At 37.1% G+C, this 15,800-nt stretch overlaps 1 protein-coding gene across 3 annotated transcripts in view; it reads right to left on the reverse strand.

Annotated features, from left to right (window-relative positions):
- The window catches only part of TOP2B (DNA topoisomerase II beta), a 120,963-nt gene that overhangs the window by 7,793 nt on the left and 97,370 nt on the right, over nucleotides 1-15,800 (reverse strand). For 2 of the 3 annotated variants that reach the window (XM_032768024.2, XM_032768026.2), the window contains 10 exons: nucleotides 15,519-15,719; nucleotides 13,552-13,747; nucleotides 13,336-13,427; nucleotides 11,292-11,447; nucleotides 11,060-11,143; nucleotides 5,554-5,751; nucleotides 5,054-5,198; nucleotides 2,878-3,036; nucleotides 934-1,138; nucleotides 38-120 (listed from right to left, as the gene is read on the reverse strand). In XM_032768024.2, the coding sequence (XP_032623915.1) occupies nucleotides 38-120; nucleotides 934-1,138; nucleotides 2,878-3,036; nucleotides 5,054-5,198; nucleotides 5,554-5,751; nucleotides 11,060-11,143; nucleotides 11,292-11,447; nucleotides 13,336-13,427; nucleotides 13,552-13,747; nucleotides 15,519-15,719 (1,519 nt within the window). The remainder of the gene's footprint in view (nucleotides 1-37; nucleotides 121-933; nucleotides 1,139-2,877; nucleotides 3,037-5,053; nucleotides 5,199-5,553; nucleotides 5,752-11,059; nucleotides 11,144-11,291; nucleotides 11,448-13,335; nucleotides 13,428-13,551; nucleotides 13,748-15,518; nucleotides 15,720-15,800) is intronic. The other variant, XM_032768025.2, reaches the window with a different exon arrangement.

The following is a 15,800-nucleotide window of genomic DNA, read 5'->3' on the forward strand; positions in this document are numbered from 1 at the left end:
TGTGTGTGTCTCTATAGTGTTAACCTAGTAAACATACCATCATCTGTCTTCTGAGAATATGATGGAAATGAGAACAGGTTTCCAAAATCCTGATTCTTCTTCTCGTGAGATGTTTTTCTACTTTAAAAAAAAAGGAAAAAAAAAACTGTATATGCATTGTGCTATATACATTCTACTGCACAGGCACTGTATGATACACATCAGAGATAAAACTAGTATTGTAAAGTATATAGCACTTTTGCTACCTCTTTGCAAAAATTTACCACTATATAACTACTCAGCCAAATTTGATCATTTGACATTATTGGAGAATTTCCGTTTTGCTATTTTTGTCAACCTATTTTGTATACTAAAACTGAGGCGGGGGCATGGTGAGAAGCAGAGAAACTTAGCAATGCCATTTGGCAAGCAGCACCTTCAACACTATAGTAATACTTGGGCCAAACTATGCTTGCTTCCACATTCGTGCATTGGAAAGGAGAGAATATGCTGAGAATCGCTTCCCTGCTCTCCAATCCACCTGTACAGGAGGTACTCATAAGGAGGTTGCAGATGCTGTTTAGGACATATGGGCAAGGATAAGGTTAAGCTAGTTCTAGGTTCCAAAGCTGGCATGTCTGTATGAGGCTATCCCTCCCCAGCCTCCAAACTCCAGGAAGGAGGGGGTGGGGGTCAGGAAGTATTCCTAGAACACATTATGCTTCACTGACACCCTCAAGTGAGATGCACCTCCACCCCTCCCCAGCAGGTATAATTTAGCTTTTAATATGATCACTGTGTGTATGTATATTATTAATATGTGAATCCATTGCCCAATTGTCCCCAAAATGATCTCCATGTTTCTGATTTGAGATGGGCCAAAATCACTGGCTCTAAAGAGTTATCTTAAATTAAAAAATAATATTAAAGAAACTATTTGGTTACTGTACTTACTCTGGAGAAGGTTTTGATTTGACTGGAGAGAAGTCATATTCATCTTTATCTAAACTGTCTGATGGAACAAACTCATCCTCTCGGTCATTTATGACTGGAGATGCTTTTACTTTCAGTTCATCTAAATCATTATTATTGTTGGCATCATCGTCATCAGCATCATCTTCCTCTTCTGAGAAATCAAAAGTATACTTGGGTCTTTCAGCTATGAAAAATGGAAAGCATTTCAATGTAGTTATTATTTGTATTATGGTAGCATATAGATTCACAGAAGATTAGGGTTGACCTAATCCTCAGAAGGTTAATTAGTCCAACCTCCTGCTCAAAGCAGGACCAACCCCAACTAAATCATCCCAGCCAGGGTTTTGTCAAGCTGGGCCTTAGAAACCTCTAAGTATGGAGATTCTACCACCTCCCTAGGTAACCCATTTCAGTGCTTCACCACCCTCCTAGTGAAATAATTTTTTCTAATATCCAACCTAGACCTCCCCCATTGCAACTTGAGACCATTGCTTCTTGTTCTGTCATCTGCCACCCCTGAGAAAAGCCTAGCTCCATCCTCTTTGGAACCCCCTTCAAGTAGTTGAAGGCTGCTGTCAAAACCCCTCTCACTCGTCCGACTAAATAAGTCCAGTTCCCTCAGTCTCTCCTCGTAAGTCATGTGCCCCAGCCCCCTAATCATTTTTGTTGCCCTCCTCTGGACTTTCCAATTTGTCCACCTCCTTTCTGTAGTGGGGGGCAGGGGGGGGGGGCGCAAAACTGGATGCCAGTGCCAAACAGAGGGGAATAATCATTTCCCTTGATCTGCTGGCAATGCTCCTACTATTGCAGCCCAATATGCCGTTAGCCTTCTTGGCAACGAGGGCACACTGTTGACTCATATCCAGCTTCTCATCCACTGTAATCCTCTAGTCCTTTTCTGCAGAATTTTGGATTTTGTTATATCTTTGCTTGCTAGATTGAAGTGCCTTCTGTCAGTGTCCCAATGTGCTAGCCACTTCACAAATAATAAAATAACGGAGTATGCAATCTATGTTTATGGCAAGATGCAACAAGTAGAAAAAACAAACAAATGGTGATTTGGGGGGTGAAAGGACAAGGTAATAAAATTAACAAATTTTGCATAAAAAGCAGAAATCACAGCTTGCCAATGCCTAGCCATTGTCAGATGGCATTGATTAGTATCTACAGAACACTACCATCTACATTCATCTCTTAAAGAAGGATGTGAAACCTATCTCTTAAGAGGGAACATAAACGACTGAACCCATCTCCATTCTTTATCATTATAAAGCTTGAGCAAACTGTTCCTAAATCCTTAAATTTAAGAAAAATTTTCAGGATACATTTCTCAGATGCTGTCTAACTCAGACTGTAGTATGTTCATATATCAGGAGCTAAATATTTTAGAACAGATTGTGATTTTTCTTTTGGTAGTTTTATAGTACTCTGCTGCTATTACCTAGTTAAAATATATATATAATGTAACTGGTTTGTAATAGCTGAATCTTGTTTCCATTTACCTGTTTCATGAGGGTTTTTTTTTGTTTTTTTCTGTTAACTAGGAAGTATGGAGTTCTAGCAGCTACCAGTCCACACTGCAAAACCTACTATTGTAAACAGTTAATTCCAAGAAACATTCATCTCTTAAGGAAGGATGTGAAACCTACCTCTTATGAGGGAACATAAATAACTGAATGTATCTCCTTCTTTAATATAAAGCTTAGTGTTTTAAGCAGAATTTTAGCAGTATTTTAGAGCAGAATTTACAACACAAACTATATGCAGGTTATCAAATCCCCTATTCAAAGTAAGGAAAGATCAGGATTAAAGATATTCTGAGAGGCATATTTAAGACTTAAGTTTGCATATTCTGTTCATACAATAGTTCACGTACAGTCATTCTATAAAACACAGTGCTGCTTTTACAAAAAAACTGAGTACCTGCAGCTCTTCTAAGCAAAGAGTCCCTTGGAATAATCACAGGTTCATTTTCTTCTAAATCACTTTCAGACTTGGATTCATCATCTGACCAAGGGTTTCGTTTCTTCACTTTTTTTGCAGCGGATTTTGTGGAGGATGGTGTTCTTCTTACCCTGGTACCTACAATATAAAGTAATACTTAGAATGGGGTGAGAGAGTGTTATGAGGCCGGGGGGAGGGGGCACAGATTTATGGTGTCTTTTCTTATTCTTTATAATGCCTAAAATTGGCTTCCTACATTTTTGTAAAAGCTTTTCTGAAAGGAATATCATGTTCTCATTTCCCTTTTCTTCCTGAAGGACATTTACCCATCTTTGAAGGTCTGGGTGATACAACTTCACAGAAGATGGAAGCCCCTTCTCTTACACACACTCCGTCTTTTACTTTCTCATTTTGCATTCTCTTTTTTGTTTGTTTGTTTATGTAGTAAGATGAGGCCCTGAAACATAAACTCTTGTATCAAAGGCCCAGTCTGAGGCCTGAAGCCTGAACCAAAGTACTTCCAGGCATTGCTAAGCAAAAGCTGGGCTGTGCACCAGAGGCAGGCCCCACTCACAGAAGTTGGTGAGAAGAGGGCTGCTAGAAGCAGGTGCATCCACATATAAGTGCTAATAAGAGGAACTTGTGCCAAGATGGCATCAGAACTCTCCATAGAGATAACAAGAAACAGACAGGTGCATCTTAAAGGCAGAGTCAACAGGACAGCATGATGGATAGATCTGTTTGAAACAACATGATCAAAGAGGGAGACAGCCTCCAATGAGTCAAGGGGCTGTACCTCAATACATCAGTAGAGATGACTAATCTGTCCTGTAATCATATAAAAGTAGGTCCTGGAGTGCACATCTTTGTCTGATATAGGAGGCAGTGGAAAGTCCTGCCACTGACTGAGCTGGTCTGTTGCCAGGGGGCACAAATTCGTATTATATCTTGTAAAGTCTACGGGAAACTATTACTATGCTTTGTTTGACAATAAACCTAGCTTGGGTTCCTTCATACCTTATTCGAGTCTGTGGTCTTTGGGGGTTCTCTTGGGGTTTGCTGTGTCAGCTATCTGCGCAGAGCCGGGACAGCACACAGAGGGAACATGCACGCAGCTGACTGTTATCATTATCGAACAAGAGCAGAGCACCACACCGGTAGCTACTGACAACATTTTAGTTTTTTACAATCTATTTTTATTTTCTCTTTTTTGCTTTCCTCACCTATTTCTTGTATTACTAGAAGGTTACAAGCTGCTTAGGACACAGACATCCATTGGTTATTCTGTGGTACCAAGACACAAGTTCTGGCAACTGAGTTGTATGTTCTGAGAACAGACATGCATAGCCTGGGCATTGAGCTGCTTCATGACCCTGCAGCTCTGTATGCATGACCTACGGCCTGTGGTACTGGGACCACTTCAAGAATATGACAGATATCCAAAAAACCTGCCTTTTACTACTCACAGCAGCACATTTGTTCTTGAGAGTCAAGGTGCTTGTCTAGACTCTGGAAATCCACAGCTGTTCTAAGTGCAGCCTTGCCTCCCTGCTCTTCACCTCTACCTCTGCAGTAATCTGGCAACCTCAAATAAGTTCCTTTTTCATAATTAAATAAATATATTTTTCTACTTTATTTATACTCCCCAAACTTAAGCATTCTGGCACAATTTTTTTAAAATCATCTTTGGAAAGAGACAAAACCTGGAAAAACTCAGCTCAGTAGTGGTATTTTTAGTAAATTACTAGTTACTAAAACCAGGGGGTTAGAATGGATATGATTATGCAATTAACTATAGCATTTACTACCTCGCCTGCTGTCATTGCTACTGTGCTACTAAACTATGGCATAGCTTTTCTAAAGCACTTGGACATAATCTTAGCATGAAAAGGATTATATAAACCTACATAGTGGTAATTATTATGGAATGTTTCTCCTGTGGTAATGCTTTTAAAAAGGCATATGGTCCCTTCTCATACACTAATAGAGTATAAAACAAAAATGATATGTTTAAGATTCTGACAGTCTCTAACAAACTAAAGATACAAAAAAAGTTGATAATGAACATAAATATAGTACGCAGCTTTGGCCAGCTGTATATCTTAATCTTATATAATACGTAATGAGTTTAATTACCAGTGTGCAAGTAACTTACCAGGCTCCTTTTTCTCCCTCTTGGGTTTAGGAGTTTTACACACTGAGACAGATGTATTCAGTGAGTCCTCTCCACCACCCTCTGCTGGGGTTCCACCAAATTCCTCATCAAATTCCATTTTTATTGCTAGAGAATCAAGATCACCCTAAAAATTAAAAAGGTGGTGATAAATCTGAAGTGAAAAGAATAGCAATACTGTGTGCTTCAGGACCAAACTGTAATATATTTATTAGTCTTTGCCAAAGAATAAACAGGCCAATACTGAGACTTGTTGGTGAAAAAAATAGCTGTAAGCAATTACAAGAAGCTTGCCAATACAAAGCAACCAGACATGTAGTTCTGTCCTTTTTGTAGACTGTGGGCAATATAAAGCAAAAGTGTCTTTATAGTACCATTGGTTTAGTGGCTTGGATTCTTCCTGTGCTAACTGGTAACGTAAAAACCAGTAGCACTTCCTACAGAACTAGCATGAAAATGATAAATTAAATATTTTGACTTGCCTTCTTCTTCTTTAGCAATTTCTTACTAGCATCAGCTTTCATAGCAGATGTAACCTGTGGAACTATTCTTCTACCAAATGGGGATGGCATGGTCTCTTCTAACTGAAGTTTCTTCATCTTGGGTTTACCAACTTTACCCTTTATTGGTTTGCCAACCATGCCAGCCAAAATATCTTCTCTTTCTTGAGCTTCTACTTTCTAATGAGCAATAAGGGGAAAGAGAGATATAAGTAACTTGTTAAACACAATTCATATAGACTATAAGGACAGCAGAGACCATTGGGACCACCTAGTTTAGATGTTCTCAAAGGAATTCTCTGAATTAATTCTGCTTGAACTAGAGCATCTCTTTTAGAAAAACATCTAATCTTGATTTAAAAACTTCCAGCGATGGAGAATCCACCACAATACTTGGCAAGTTATTCAACAGTCAGTGACCTTCGCTGTTTAAAAAACTGCACATTATTTCTAGTTTGAAATTGCCTAGCTTCGACTTCCAGGCACTGGAATTTGTTATATCTTTGCTTGCGAGATTGAAGAGCCTTCAACTATTACATTTTGGTTCCCCACATAGGTACATATCGTTTGTGTTCAAGTAAACCCGTAACCTTCTCTTTGATAAGCTAAATAGATTAAGCTCCTTGAGTCTTTCACTCTAAAGGAATGTTTTCCAATTATTTAATCATTCTTGTGATCTTCTTTGAACCCTCTCCAATTTATCAATGTCCTTCTTGAATTGTGACTGGACACAGCTGGACACAGCTGTTGCACCAAATACCAAATACATATGTAATATAATACTCAATATTCCCCTTTTTATACATTGAAGGATTTCATTAGTCTTTTTGGTCACACTAGGAGCTCATGTTCAGCTGATCTTCCACGATGATGCCCAAGTCCTTTTCAGAGTTACTGTTCCCAGGTTAAAGGTCCCCATCTTGTAACTATGGCCTGTATTCTTTGTTCCTAGTTGTATGACTACATTTGGCTGTATTAAAATGCACACTGTTTGCTTGCACCCAAAATACCAAGTGATCCAGACTGCTCTTTTTCAGTGCCATTTCCTCTTCATTACTCACCACTCCCCCAAACTTTTGTATCATCTTTATCAGTAATGTTTTTGTTTTCTTCCAGATAATTAATAAAAATGTAAACAGTGTAGGGCCAAGAACCAATCCCTGTAGAACGCCACTAGAAACACACCCATTCAATGATGATTTCCTGTTTCCAAAACAATTTGAGACCTATTACTTAACTAGTTTTTACTCAGTTTAAGGCGAGTCATGTTAGTTTTGCATCATTCTAGTTTCTTAATCAAAATGTTGTGCAGTACCAAGTCAAATGCATTACAGAAGTCTTAGTATATTGCATCAACATGATTATCTTTATCAACCAAACTCATGATCTCATCAAAAATGATAAAGTTAATTTGACAAAATTAATTTTCCATAAACTCATGTGACTGACATAATTATATTACAATATATTAGATCTATCTGGGAACTAGCTCAATTCTATAGACATTAAAATTTTGAGCATGTGAGGATTTTCCGTGCATTACAGTTAAGCTCAATTGTCTTTTTAACTTTTGGAATTCCAGATTTCATCTAATTCCGGACAGACTGATCCAAGTGTAGCCTAGAACCACTTGAAACTTGACTTTACATTCAATATTCAAGGGTAATTATTCACAGTAGTAATTCAATAAATCACTTCTTTCAGTTTGTTCTTATTGCCACAGGTATGAGGAATAGAAGAAAGAGACACACTGAGCAGATAGTATTTTCCATGAAAAAGGAAACCTGGGATAGGATCTGCAATTAACATGTAAGTAAAGACTCTTATAATGTGAGCTATACCTAGCAAGTGACATAAAAGGCAATAAGAAGAGCTTCTATAAATATATTAGGAACAAGAGAAATACTAAGGAAAGTGTAGGTCCACTACTTAGCAGGGAAAGGGAGCTCATAACAGACAACAGCAAGAAGGCTGAGGTGCTTAATGCCTATTTTGCTTTAGCCACCACTAAAAACAATAATCGTGATATTTTAATTGTAATATTAATAACATGGGGGAAAGAACACAAGCCAGCATAGGGAAAGAACAGATTAAAAATATTCAGATAGGTTAGATGTATTCAAGTTTACAGTGCCTGATGAAAGTCAACCTCGGGTACTTCTGCTGAAGCAATCTTGGAACCATTAGTGATTATCTTAGAGAACTCATGGAGGACAGGTGAGGGCCCTGAGGACTGGAGAAGGCCAAACGGTATCTATCTTTAAAAAAAGAGAACAAAGAGGATCCAGAGAATCATGCATCAGGAAGCCTAACATTGATACCTGGAAAGGTATTGGAACAAATTATTAAACAACTAATTTGTAAGCACTTAAAAGATAATAGGGATATAATAGTGAGCAAGGATCTGTCAAGAACAAATCATGCCAAACCAGAGTCATTCAGACTTTGACAGAGTTACTGGCCTACTGGACAGGGGTGAAGTAGCAGATGTAATATCTCTTGATTTTTGTAAGACTTTTGATACAGTCCCCCAAGACATTCTCATAAGAAAACCAAGGAAATGTGGCCTAGATGAAATTACTACAAGGTGGATATACAACTAGTTGAAAGACCATACTCAGAGACAGTTATCATCAATGGCTCACTGTCAAACTCAGAGGACATATCTAGTGGCGTCCAGTCAGGATCTGTCCTGGAACAGGTACTTTGCAACATTTTCATTAATGACTCAGGTAATGGAGTGGAGAGTATGCTTATAAGATTTGCAAATGACACCAAGCCAGGAGGTGTTGCAAGCACACTGGAAAGACAGCATTAGAATTCAAAATGACCTTGACAAATTGGAGAATTGGTCTGAAATCAACAAATGAAATTCAATAAAGACAAGCTGAAAGTACTACACTTGGGAAGGAAAAATCATATGCACAAATTCAAAATGGTTAAGAACTGGCTAGGGTCACGCATTAGTACTACTGAAAAGGATGTGGAGATTAAAGTGGATCACAAATTGAATACGAGTCAACAATGTGATACATCTGCAAGAAGGCTAATATTCTGAGGTGTATTGACAGGAATACTGTATAGAAGACATAGGAGGCAAATGCCCTCCTCTACTAGTGAGGCCTCAGCTGAAGTATTGCATCCCGTTTTGGGCACATTTTAAAAAAACATGTAGACAAATTGGAGACAGTCCAGAGGAAAGCAACAAAAATGATAAAAGGTTTAGAAAACTGACCTATGTGAAAAGGTTAAAAAAAATGATCATGTCTTGTATTGAGAAAAGAAGACTGCGAGGAGACTGGATAACAGTCCTCAAATACATTAAGAGCTATTATAAAGAGGATGGTAGTCAATTGTTCTTCGTGTCCACTGAAGGTAGGAGAAGAATGGACTTAATTTGCAGCAAGGGAGATTTAGGTTAGATATTAGGAAAAATGTTCTAACTATAAGGACAGTTAAATACTGGAACAGGTTTCCAAAGGAAGTTATGAAATCCCTGTCACTGGAGGTTTTTAAGAACAGATTAGACAAACACCTATCAGGGATGGTCTCAGTATACCTGGTCCTGCCTCAGCATGGGGGGCAGGAATAGATGACCTCTTGCGGTCCCTTCCAGCCCTACCATCCTATGATTATATGTAGGGCTATCAAGTGATTAAAAAAATTAACTGCGATTAATCATACTGTTAATATTAGAATACCATTTATTTAAATATTTTTGGATGTTTTCTACATTTTCAAATATGTTATTTCAATTACAACATAGAATACAAAGTGTACAGTGCTCACTTTATATTTCTTTTTATAACAAATATTTCCACTGTAAAAAACCAAAATAAATAATATTTTTCAATTCCCCTATTACAAGTATTGTAGTATAATCTCTTTATCAAGAAATTTGAACTTTGGGAGATAATGCTGCCTGCTTCTTGTTGACAATGTCACCTGAAAGTCAAAAAAGGCGTTCGCAGGGCACTAGGGTGACTAGACAGCAAATGTGACAAATTGGGACCGGGGGGGAGGGGGGGGGAGAAGGAAAGGAGCTGAATAGGAGCCTATATAAGAAACAGACCCCAAAATCGGGACTGTCCCTATAAAATCGGGACTGTCCCTATAAAATCGGGACATCTGATCACCCTACATGGCACTGTTGTAGCCAGCATCACAAGATATTTATGAGCCAGATGCGCTAAACATTCATATGATCCTTCATGCTTCAACCACCATTCCAGCGGACATGCGTCCATGCTGATGGTGGGTTCTGCCTGATAACAATCCAGAGCAGTACGGACCGATGCGTGTTCATTTTCATCATCTGAATCAGATGCCACCAGCATGCACAGTTGATTTTCTTTTTTGTTGGTTCAGGTTCTGTAGTTTTCGCATCGGAGTGTTGCTCTTTTAAAACTTCTGAAAGCATGCTCCATACCTCGTCCCTCTCAGATTTTGGAAGGCACTTCAGATTCTTAAACCTTGGGCCAAGTGCTGTATCTATCTTTAGAAATCTACCAATGGTACCCTCTCTGCATTTTATCAAATCTGCAGTGAATGTTTCTTAAAACAAACATGTGCTGGGTCATCATCTAAGACTGCTATAACATGAAATACATGGCAAAATGCGGGTAAAACAGAGCAGGAGACATACAATTCTCCCCCCAAGGAGTTCAGTCACAAGTTTAATTAATGCATCATTTTTGTAACAAGCGTCATCAGCATGAAAGTATATCCTCTGGAATGGTGGCCGAAGCATGAAGGGGCATACAAATGTTTAGCATATCTGGCATGCAAATACCTTGCAATACGGCTACAAAAGTGCCATGCAAACACCTCACTTTCTGGTGACATTGTAAATAAGAAGCGAACAGCATTATCTCCTGTAAACGTAAACAAAACTTGTTTGTCTTAGCAATTGGCTGAACAAGAAGGAGGACTGAGTGGACTTGCAGACTCTAAAGTTTTACATTGTTTTATTTTTGAATGCAGTTATGTAATTAAAAAAATCTACATTTGTAAGTTCAGGATAAAGAGATTGCACTACAATACTTGTATGAGGTGAATTGAAAAATACTATTTATTTTATCATTTTTACAGTGCAAACATTTGTAATAAAAATAATATAAAAAGAGTACTGTACATTTCGTATTCTATGCTGTAATTGAAATTAATATATTTGAAAATGTAGAAACATCCAAAAATATTTAATACATTTCAATTGGTATTCTATTATTAACAGTGCAATTAAAGCTGCGATTAATTTTTTTAATCACAATTAATTTTTTTGAGTTAATCACATGAGTTAACTGTGATTAACTAACAGCCCTAATTATATGTTGATGAAAGAAAACAGCCATCCTGGCTTGACATACCAAAGGATTTCCTGTTCCCAATTTATTGTACATTATTTCTATAAATGCTTTTTAAGGAAAACAATAACGATTAAAATGTTAATTCTTAATAAAAACTTATTCATAAAGGTATTTAAACATACATCAAGCTCTTCAATGAAAGCTGCTAAATCTTCTTTCCAGAGATCTGAAGGAGACTTCCTCCTGAGGTCAGTGAGTTCTCTCCCCTAAAACATAAAGGTAGTACGTAGCAATTTACGTTACTAAACAATATGAAGAATATCAAACTTGAACATTCACAATATAAATGCTTTATATTAGATCTAATGATGGTGATGAAATGGTTTCAAAATGGTTTTTCCACAATTTTCAAACCTTTGAATCTCTCTGTTTAATTAGCTCTTCTACTTTCTCCTTAGTAAGACACCAAAGAGACATGTTTAGGATGTAGTTAAAATCAGGGCCTGAGGTAGAGCCTGAAGAAGAGGAGGTATCATCATTCAGATTCTGTGTTTCTTCCTCTTCTGCTGCCTGCAATGAAATTATATTAAAACTGTAATTTCAAATTATGATTTTACACATACTTTAAGACTATAAAAGAGACTAAATAAGATGGCAGTGCATTCCAATCACATTATACAACTGTCTCTTTTGGGAAGGACACTAATATTTTAGTTGTTATCTGGAACTGCTTCCATAACCAAAGGTGTTATGAATTTTAGTTTTGGAGGGAATCAACATTTCTCCTTCTCTTATCAGAAATTCTATTATTAAATACCAAACATCAGATGTGTAATGGGAACATGATGATACATTATATATAATTAAAATATGGTAGCAATAAGTAGAAAATAATTAAAACACACACACACACACAATATAAAACAAATAAAAATAAATAAATTGAATTAAAAATAAGTAAATCATTAAACAGCCAAATTCAGTAGCAGCACTGAAAAATAACTGTGATTAAAATTAAAAAAACCTTTTTCATACGTGATTTCTAACATTTAAAAGTTGGAAGAGAAAGTGAAATAGACTATGAATCATTTTAGAGGCCGAAGAGTTCTTAATCGTCTTACTCTAATAAGTTACTTCAAATAAAACACTTTAAAAAATGAAATACTCCAGTAAATTTTAGCCTGACTTATACATAACTAAAAAGAACAAAGATAATATTCATTTAGTATTCCAAAGGTCCATCTCTCATATTTCTCTTAAGCAAATAAATATCATACTGTATGCTCACATGAACATAGTGTCAGAGAATGATCAGTCATGAAAGTATGGGTTGCATCAGTAAATTCAAGTGTAATACTCTGTAAATAATGTCTGAGGAGGCCAAATTATTGTTCCTCTGAAAATTATTTTCACACAGGATTAGAAGGGGTGGGCCACGTAGGCCAATTAATTCCACAGGCTGCACCTGGATGAGGACTCAAGGACCAGGAAACTAATTAGAAACAGGTTCAGCCATGCAGGAATAGGCAGGTTGCTGGCAAGAGAAGGGGGCTGCTGGGAAAGCCTGCAAAAAGGCACGCAGCAGGCATTCCCTGGCGAGAGGGATGAGGGTTTGGAACTGGAATACCTAGAGTAAGAAGATGAACCAGGTGTGGTAGGAAGCCATCCAAGGAAGGAGCAGTGAGGAATGAGAGAGGAAAGCCCAGTACTACTGAACTGAAGGCCCCTGGCCTGGAACACGGAGTAGAGGGCAGGCCCGGGTTCCCCTTCCAGCCGCTGAAGGAGTGGCATCATGGGGCAGTGAGAGGAAAGACTGCCTAGGACTGCTAGAGAGAAGGGACTGCAACCCTGGAATGGGGAAACACTGGGTGACCCGGCCAGAGGGCTGAGTCACAAAGAGGACACTGTAAGACGAAAGAGGACCAGAGATGAATTGCACACCTGTGTGAGAGAGAGAATGACAGCATGCAAGCTGTGGAAGGGAGCACTGACCTTAAGAGCTAATCCCTAGAGTGACCAGGAGGAGGGGTCAGACCAGCAGTGAGTGGTGCACCCCATGACAGATAACTGTGAATTTTCTCCTTTTTGTGTGTTTAGATTTCAAGTTTGAATTAGCCCAGTTTTCTGTTTTTAATTTATCTACATGCAGGAGAGTGATATGTGGCAATGTTCTTTCTTAGTTAATTTCTCTTCAAGATACTAATTTAAATGGTAAACTGGCAAAGGGAAGGGTAGAGAGAGAATATTTTTTTATTGTTATTAACATACATGAACAAAAAATATAACCATTTAAATTATGCAGATGTTTATCGTTCTTAACACTAACCTAATCAGCATTCACAATTCCACACAAGAATAATAAATCTTATCCATAACTATAAAACAATTTCCACATCTCTCCCCTACAAATACCACATTACTTAATCTGCAAAGAATCAAGAGGGACTCAGATCATTACCTTTTCTTGTGCTTCCTTCCAGGCTTTCACTGGGTCAGATTCAAAACCTCTCTGGACTAACATTTGAATCAAATCTCTCTTTGATCTATTCTCTATGTGTGAGACACAAAATAATGTTTGGGTCAAGAAAACTGATGCCTTTTTTTCTCTGTTAGTTTGATCTAAATTACTTCTCAAAATGTTCTAACTTTTAAGTTTTATAATTTTTCTTCTTACCGATGGTAATTTTCCCCTGTATCTTCTCCAGAATGAAGCGAGCTTGATTGTTAAGCTTGGTAGATTCTGCCCCCAACATTCCTACAAGCCACTCCTTGCGCAAACTATAGTAATTTAATCGTAAATCGAAGAATTCCTTCAGAATATCTTGCACAGTTTCATACTTCTTCAGACATCCCATATGATCAAATAGCACCTACAGAAGATTCAAACAAAATAATATTTTGTAAATTAAACTTTGTTAAAACACCACATAAGTGTGAGTTTAGTATGTATAGTCTAATGTTACATATAAACACACACTGTATACAGAGTTGGATTTTTAAAAAGTTTCTTACAGAAAGATCATGATCTTATTTACAGAGATGTAAATCAAGATTAACTGCATTGACATCACTGTAGTTGTACCTATGTACAACTGGTAGGAGATCAAAATCAGTCCCTAATGTACAATCATACAGCACATGAACATGCATACAGTGATAGAAACAAATCCCATCCAGCTAATGCACTAATATTTTCAAACACTATTTGAAATATTTATGAACATCCCTGAATTTAGCAGAGGCATTCAGGGCCTCATTTTATCTATCTAGATATAAAGTAGTACAGTCAATTAATCGCAGTTAACTCAAGCGCTTAACTCAAAACAAATTAACTCAATTAAAAAAATTAATCATGATTAATCACAGTTTTAATCAAGCTATTAAACAATAATAGAATACCAATTGAAATTTATAACAACTATTTTGGATGTTTTTCTACACTTTCAAATATATTGATTTCAATTACAACACAAAATACAAAGTGTGCAGTGCTCACTTTATTATTATTTTTTATTACAAATATTTGCACTGTAAAAAAAGATAAATTGTATTTTTCAATTCACCTCATACAAGTACTGACATGCGATCTCTTTATCGTGAAAGTGCAACTTATAAATGTAGATTTTTTTTACATAATTTTATCACTCAAAAACAAAACAATGTAAAAGTTTAGCGCCTACAAGTCCACTCAGTCCTACTTCTTGTTCACCCAATCGCTAAGAAAAACAAGTTTGTTTACATTTATGGGAGATGCTGCTGCCTACTTCTTATTTACAATGTCACCTGAAAAGTGAAAATAGGTGTTCACATGGCACTGTTGTAGCTGGCTTTCCAAGGTATTTACATGCTAGATATGCTAAACATTTGTATGCCCCTTCATGCTTTGACTTGTATATTGTTAATAATAAAGATATTATATTAAACCCAGTTTCAGGTGGGTTTGTACTTGGTACAAGTCAGCTGTGCCTCCCCTGCCACTACCAGTGCTACAGAGGCAACACTGCTATTTATACACACGCTAGCTCGACAAGAGCTAGCACAAGTATACATGGACAAGCAGGGGAATTGCCCTGTCACTCGTAGTGTACTGATGCAGTGTAAGGTAAGATGGAAAGTAAGTGTTCACATGAATAATATATTTTATATTTAAATGATATTGCCTAGCCGCACAGCTTCTGAGTGAAAAGAAATTTGAACTGTCTAGCTGGCGGAAAAAAAATTCAGTTACTTCAGGCTAAAAGATACCTGAACTCTACAATGGATGTGTTTCTTCTGAGATCTACTGAATATTTTACAGCCATTGAACCAAATTATTATTGTTATTCTATAATGACAAATATGATATTAAATACATTTTTTGAAGTATACAACATTGTCCAATGCACCAGATTTTTCTGATGAAGCTTCAAAATTTAAGTTACACTGCCCAATATGAATGAATAAGCCAGAGACAAATCTGTTGCATCACAGAACTAACAACTTAAATGCACTGTAATTCTTTTTGTCAGTAACAAAACATGAAAGAGATGTGTTATGTCATGTATTGGACCAATAAAGTGCCACCAGCAGGCCATCACAAAAACAGGTGAGCTCACAACAAGCTACCGTAATGATTCTGGTAGTCAAACATAGAAAAGTTACCATAGAATTACAAGTAAGACTTGTTTGAAGTTTAAAGACTTTGTGCAATCCAGCAGCTTCTGCTTGAGCAAGTTTTTCTTCTGTCATTTTCACAACAAATTTCACAGTTGTATCAGTATGGTACTCCTTGTAATCGGAAATTAATGCTGGAGTTTTTTCGGTCCCATTCAACATAGGTTCTAGCACTTGTTCTTTGTATACCTACAAGAAAGATAGCAAACACTAGAAATGAACAACATAAAGCAAGAACTGTAATTCCTCAGCATGGCTTAACAATGCAAA

This window comes from Chelonoidis abingdonii, chromosome 2 (assembly GCF_003597395.2).
Source record: "Chelonoidis abingdonii isolate Lonesome George chromosome 2, CheloAbing_2.0, whole genome shotgun sequence".
NCBI classification, from domain to species: Eukaryota; Metazoa; Chordata; order Testudines; family Testudinidae; genus Chelonoidis; species Chelonoidis abingdonii.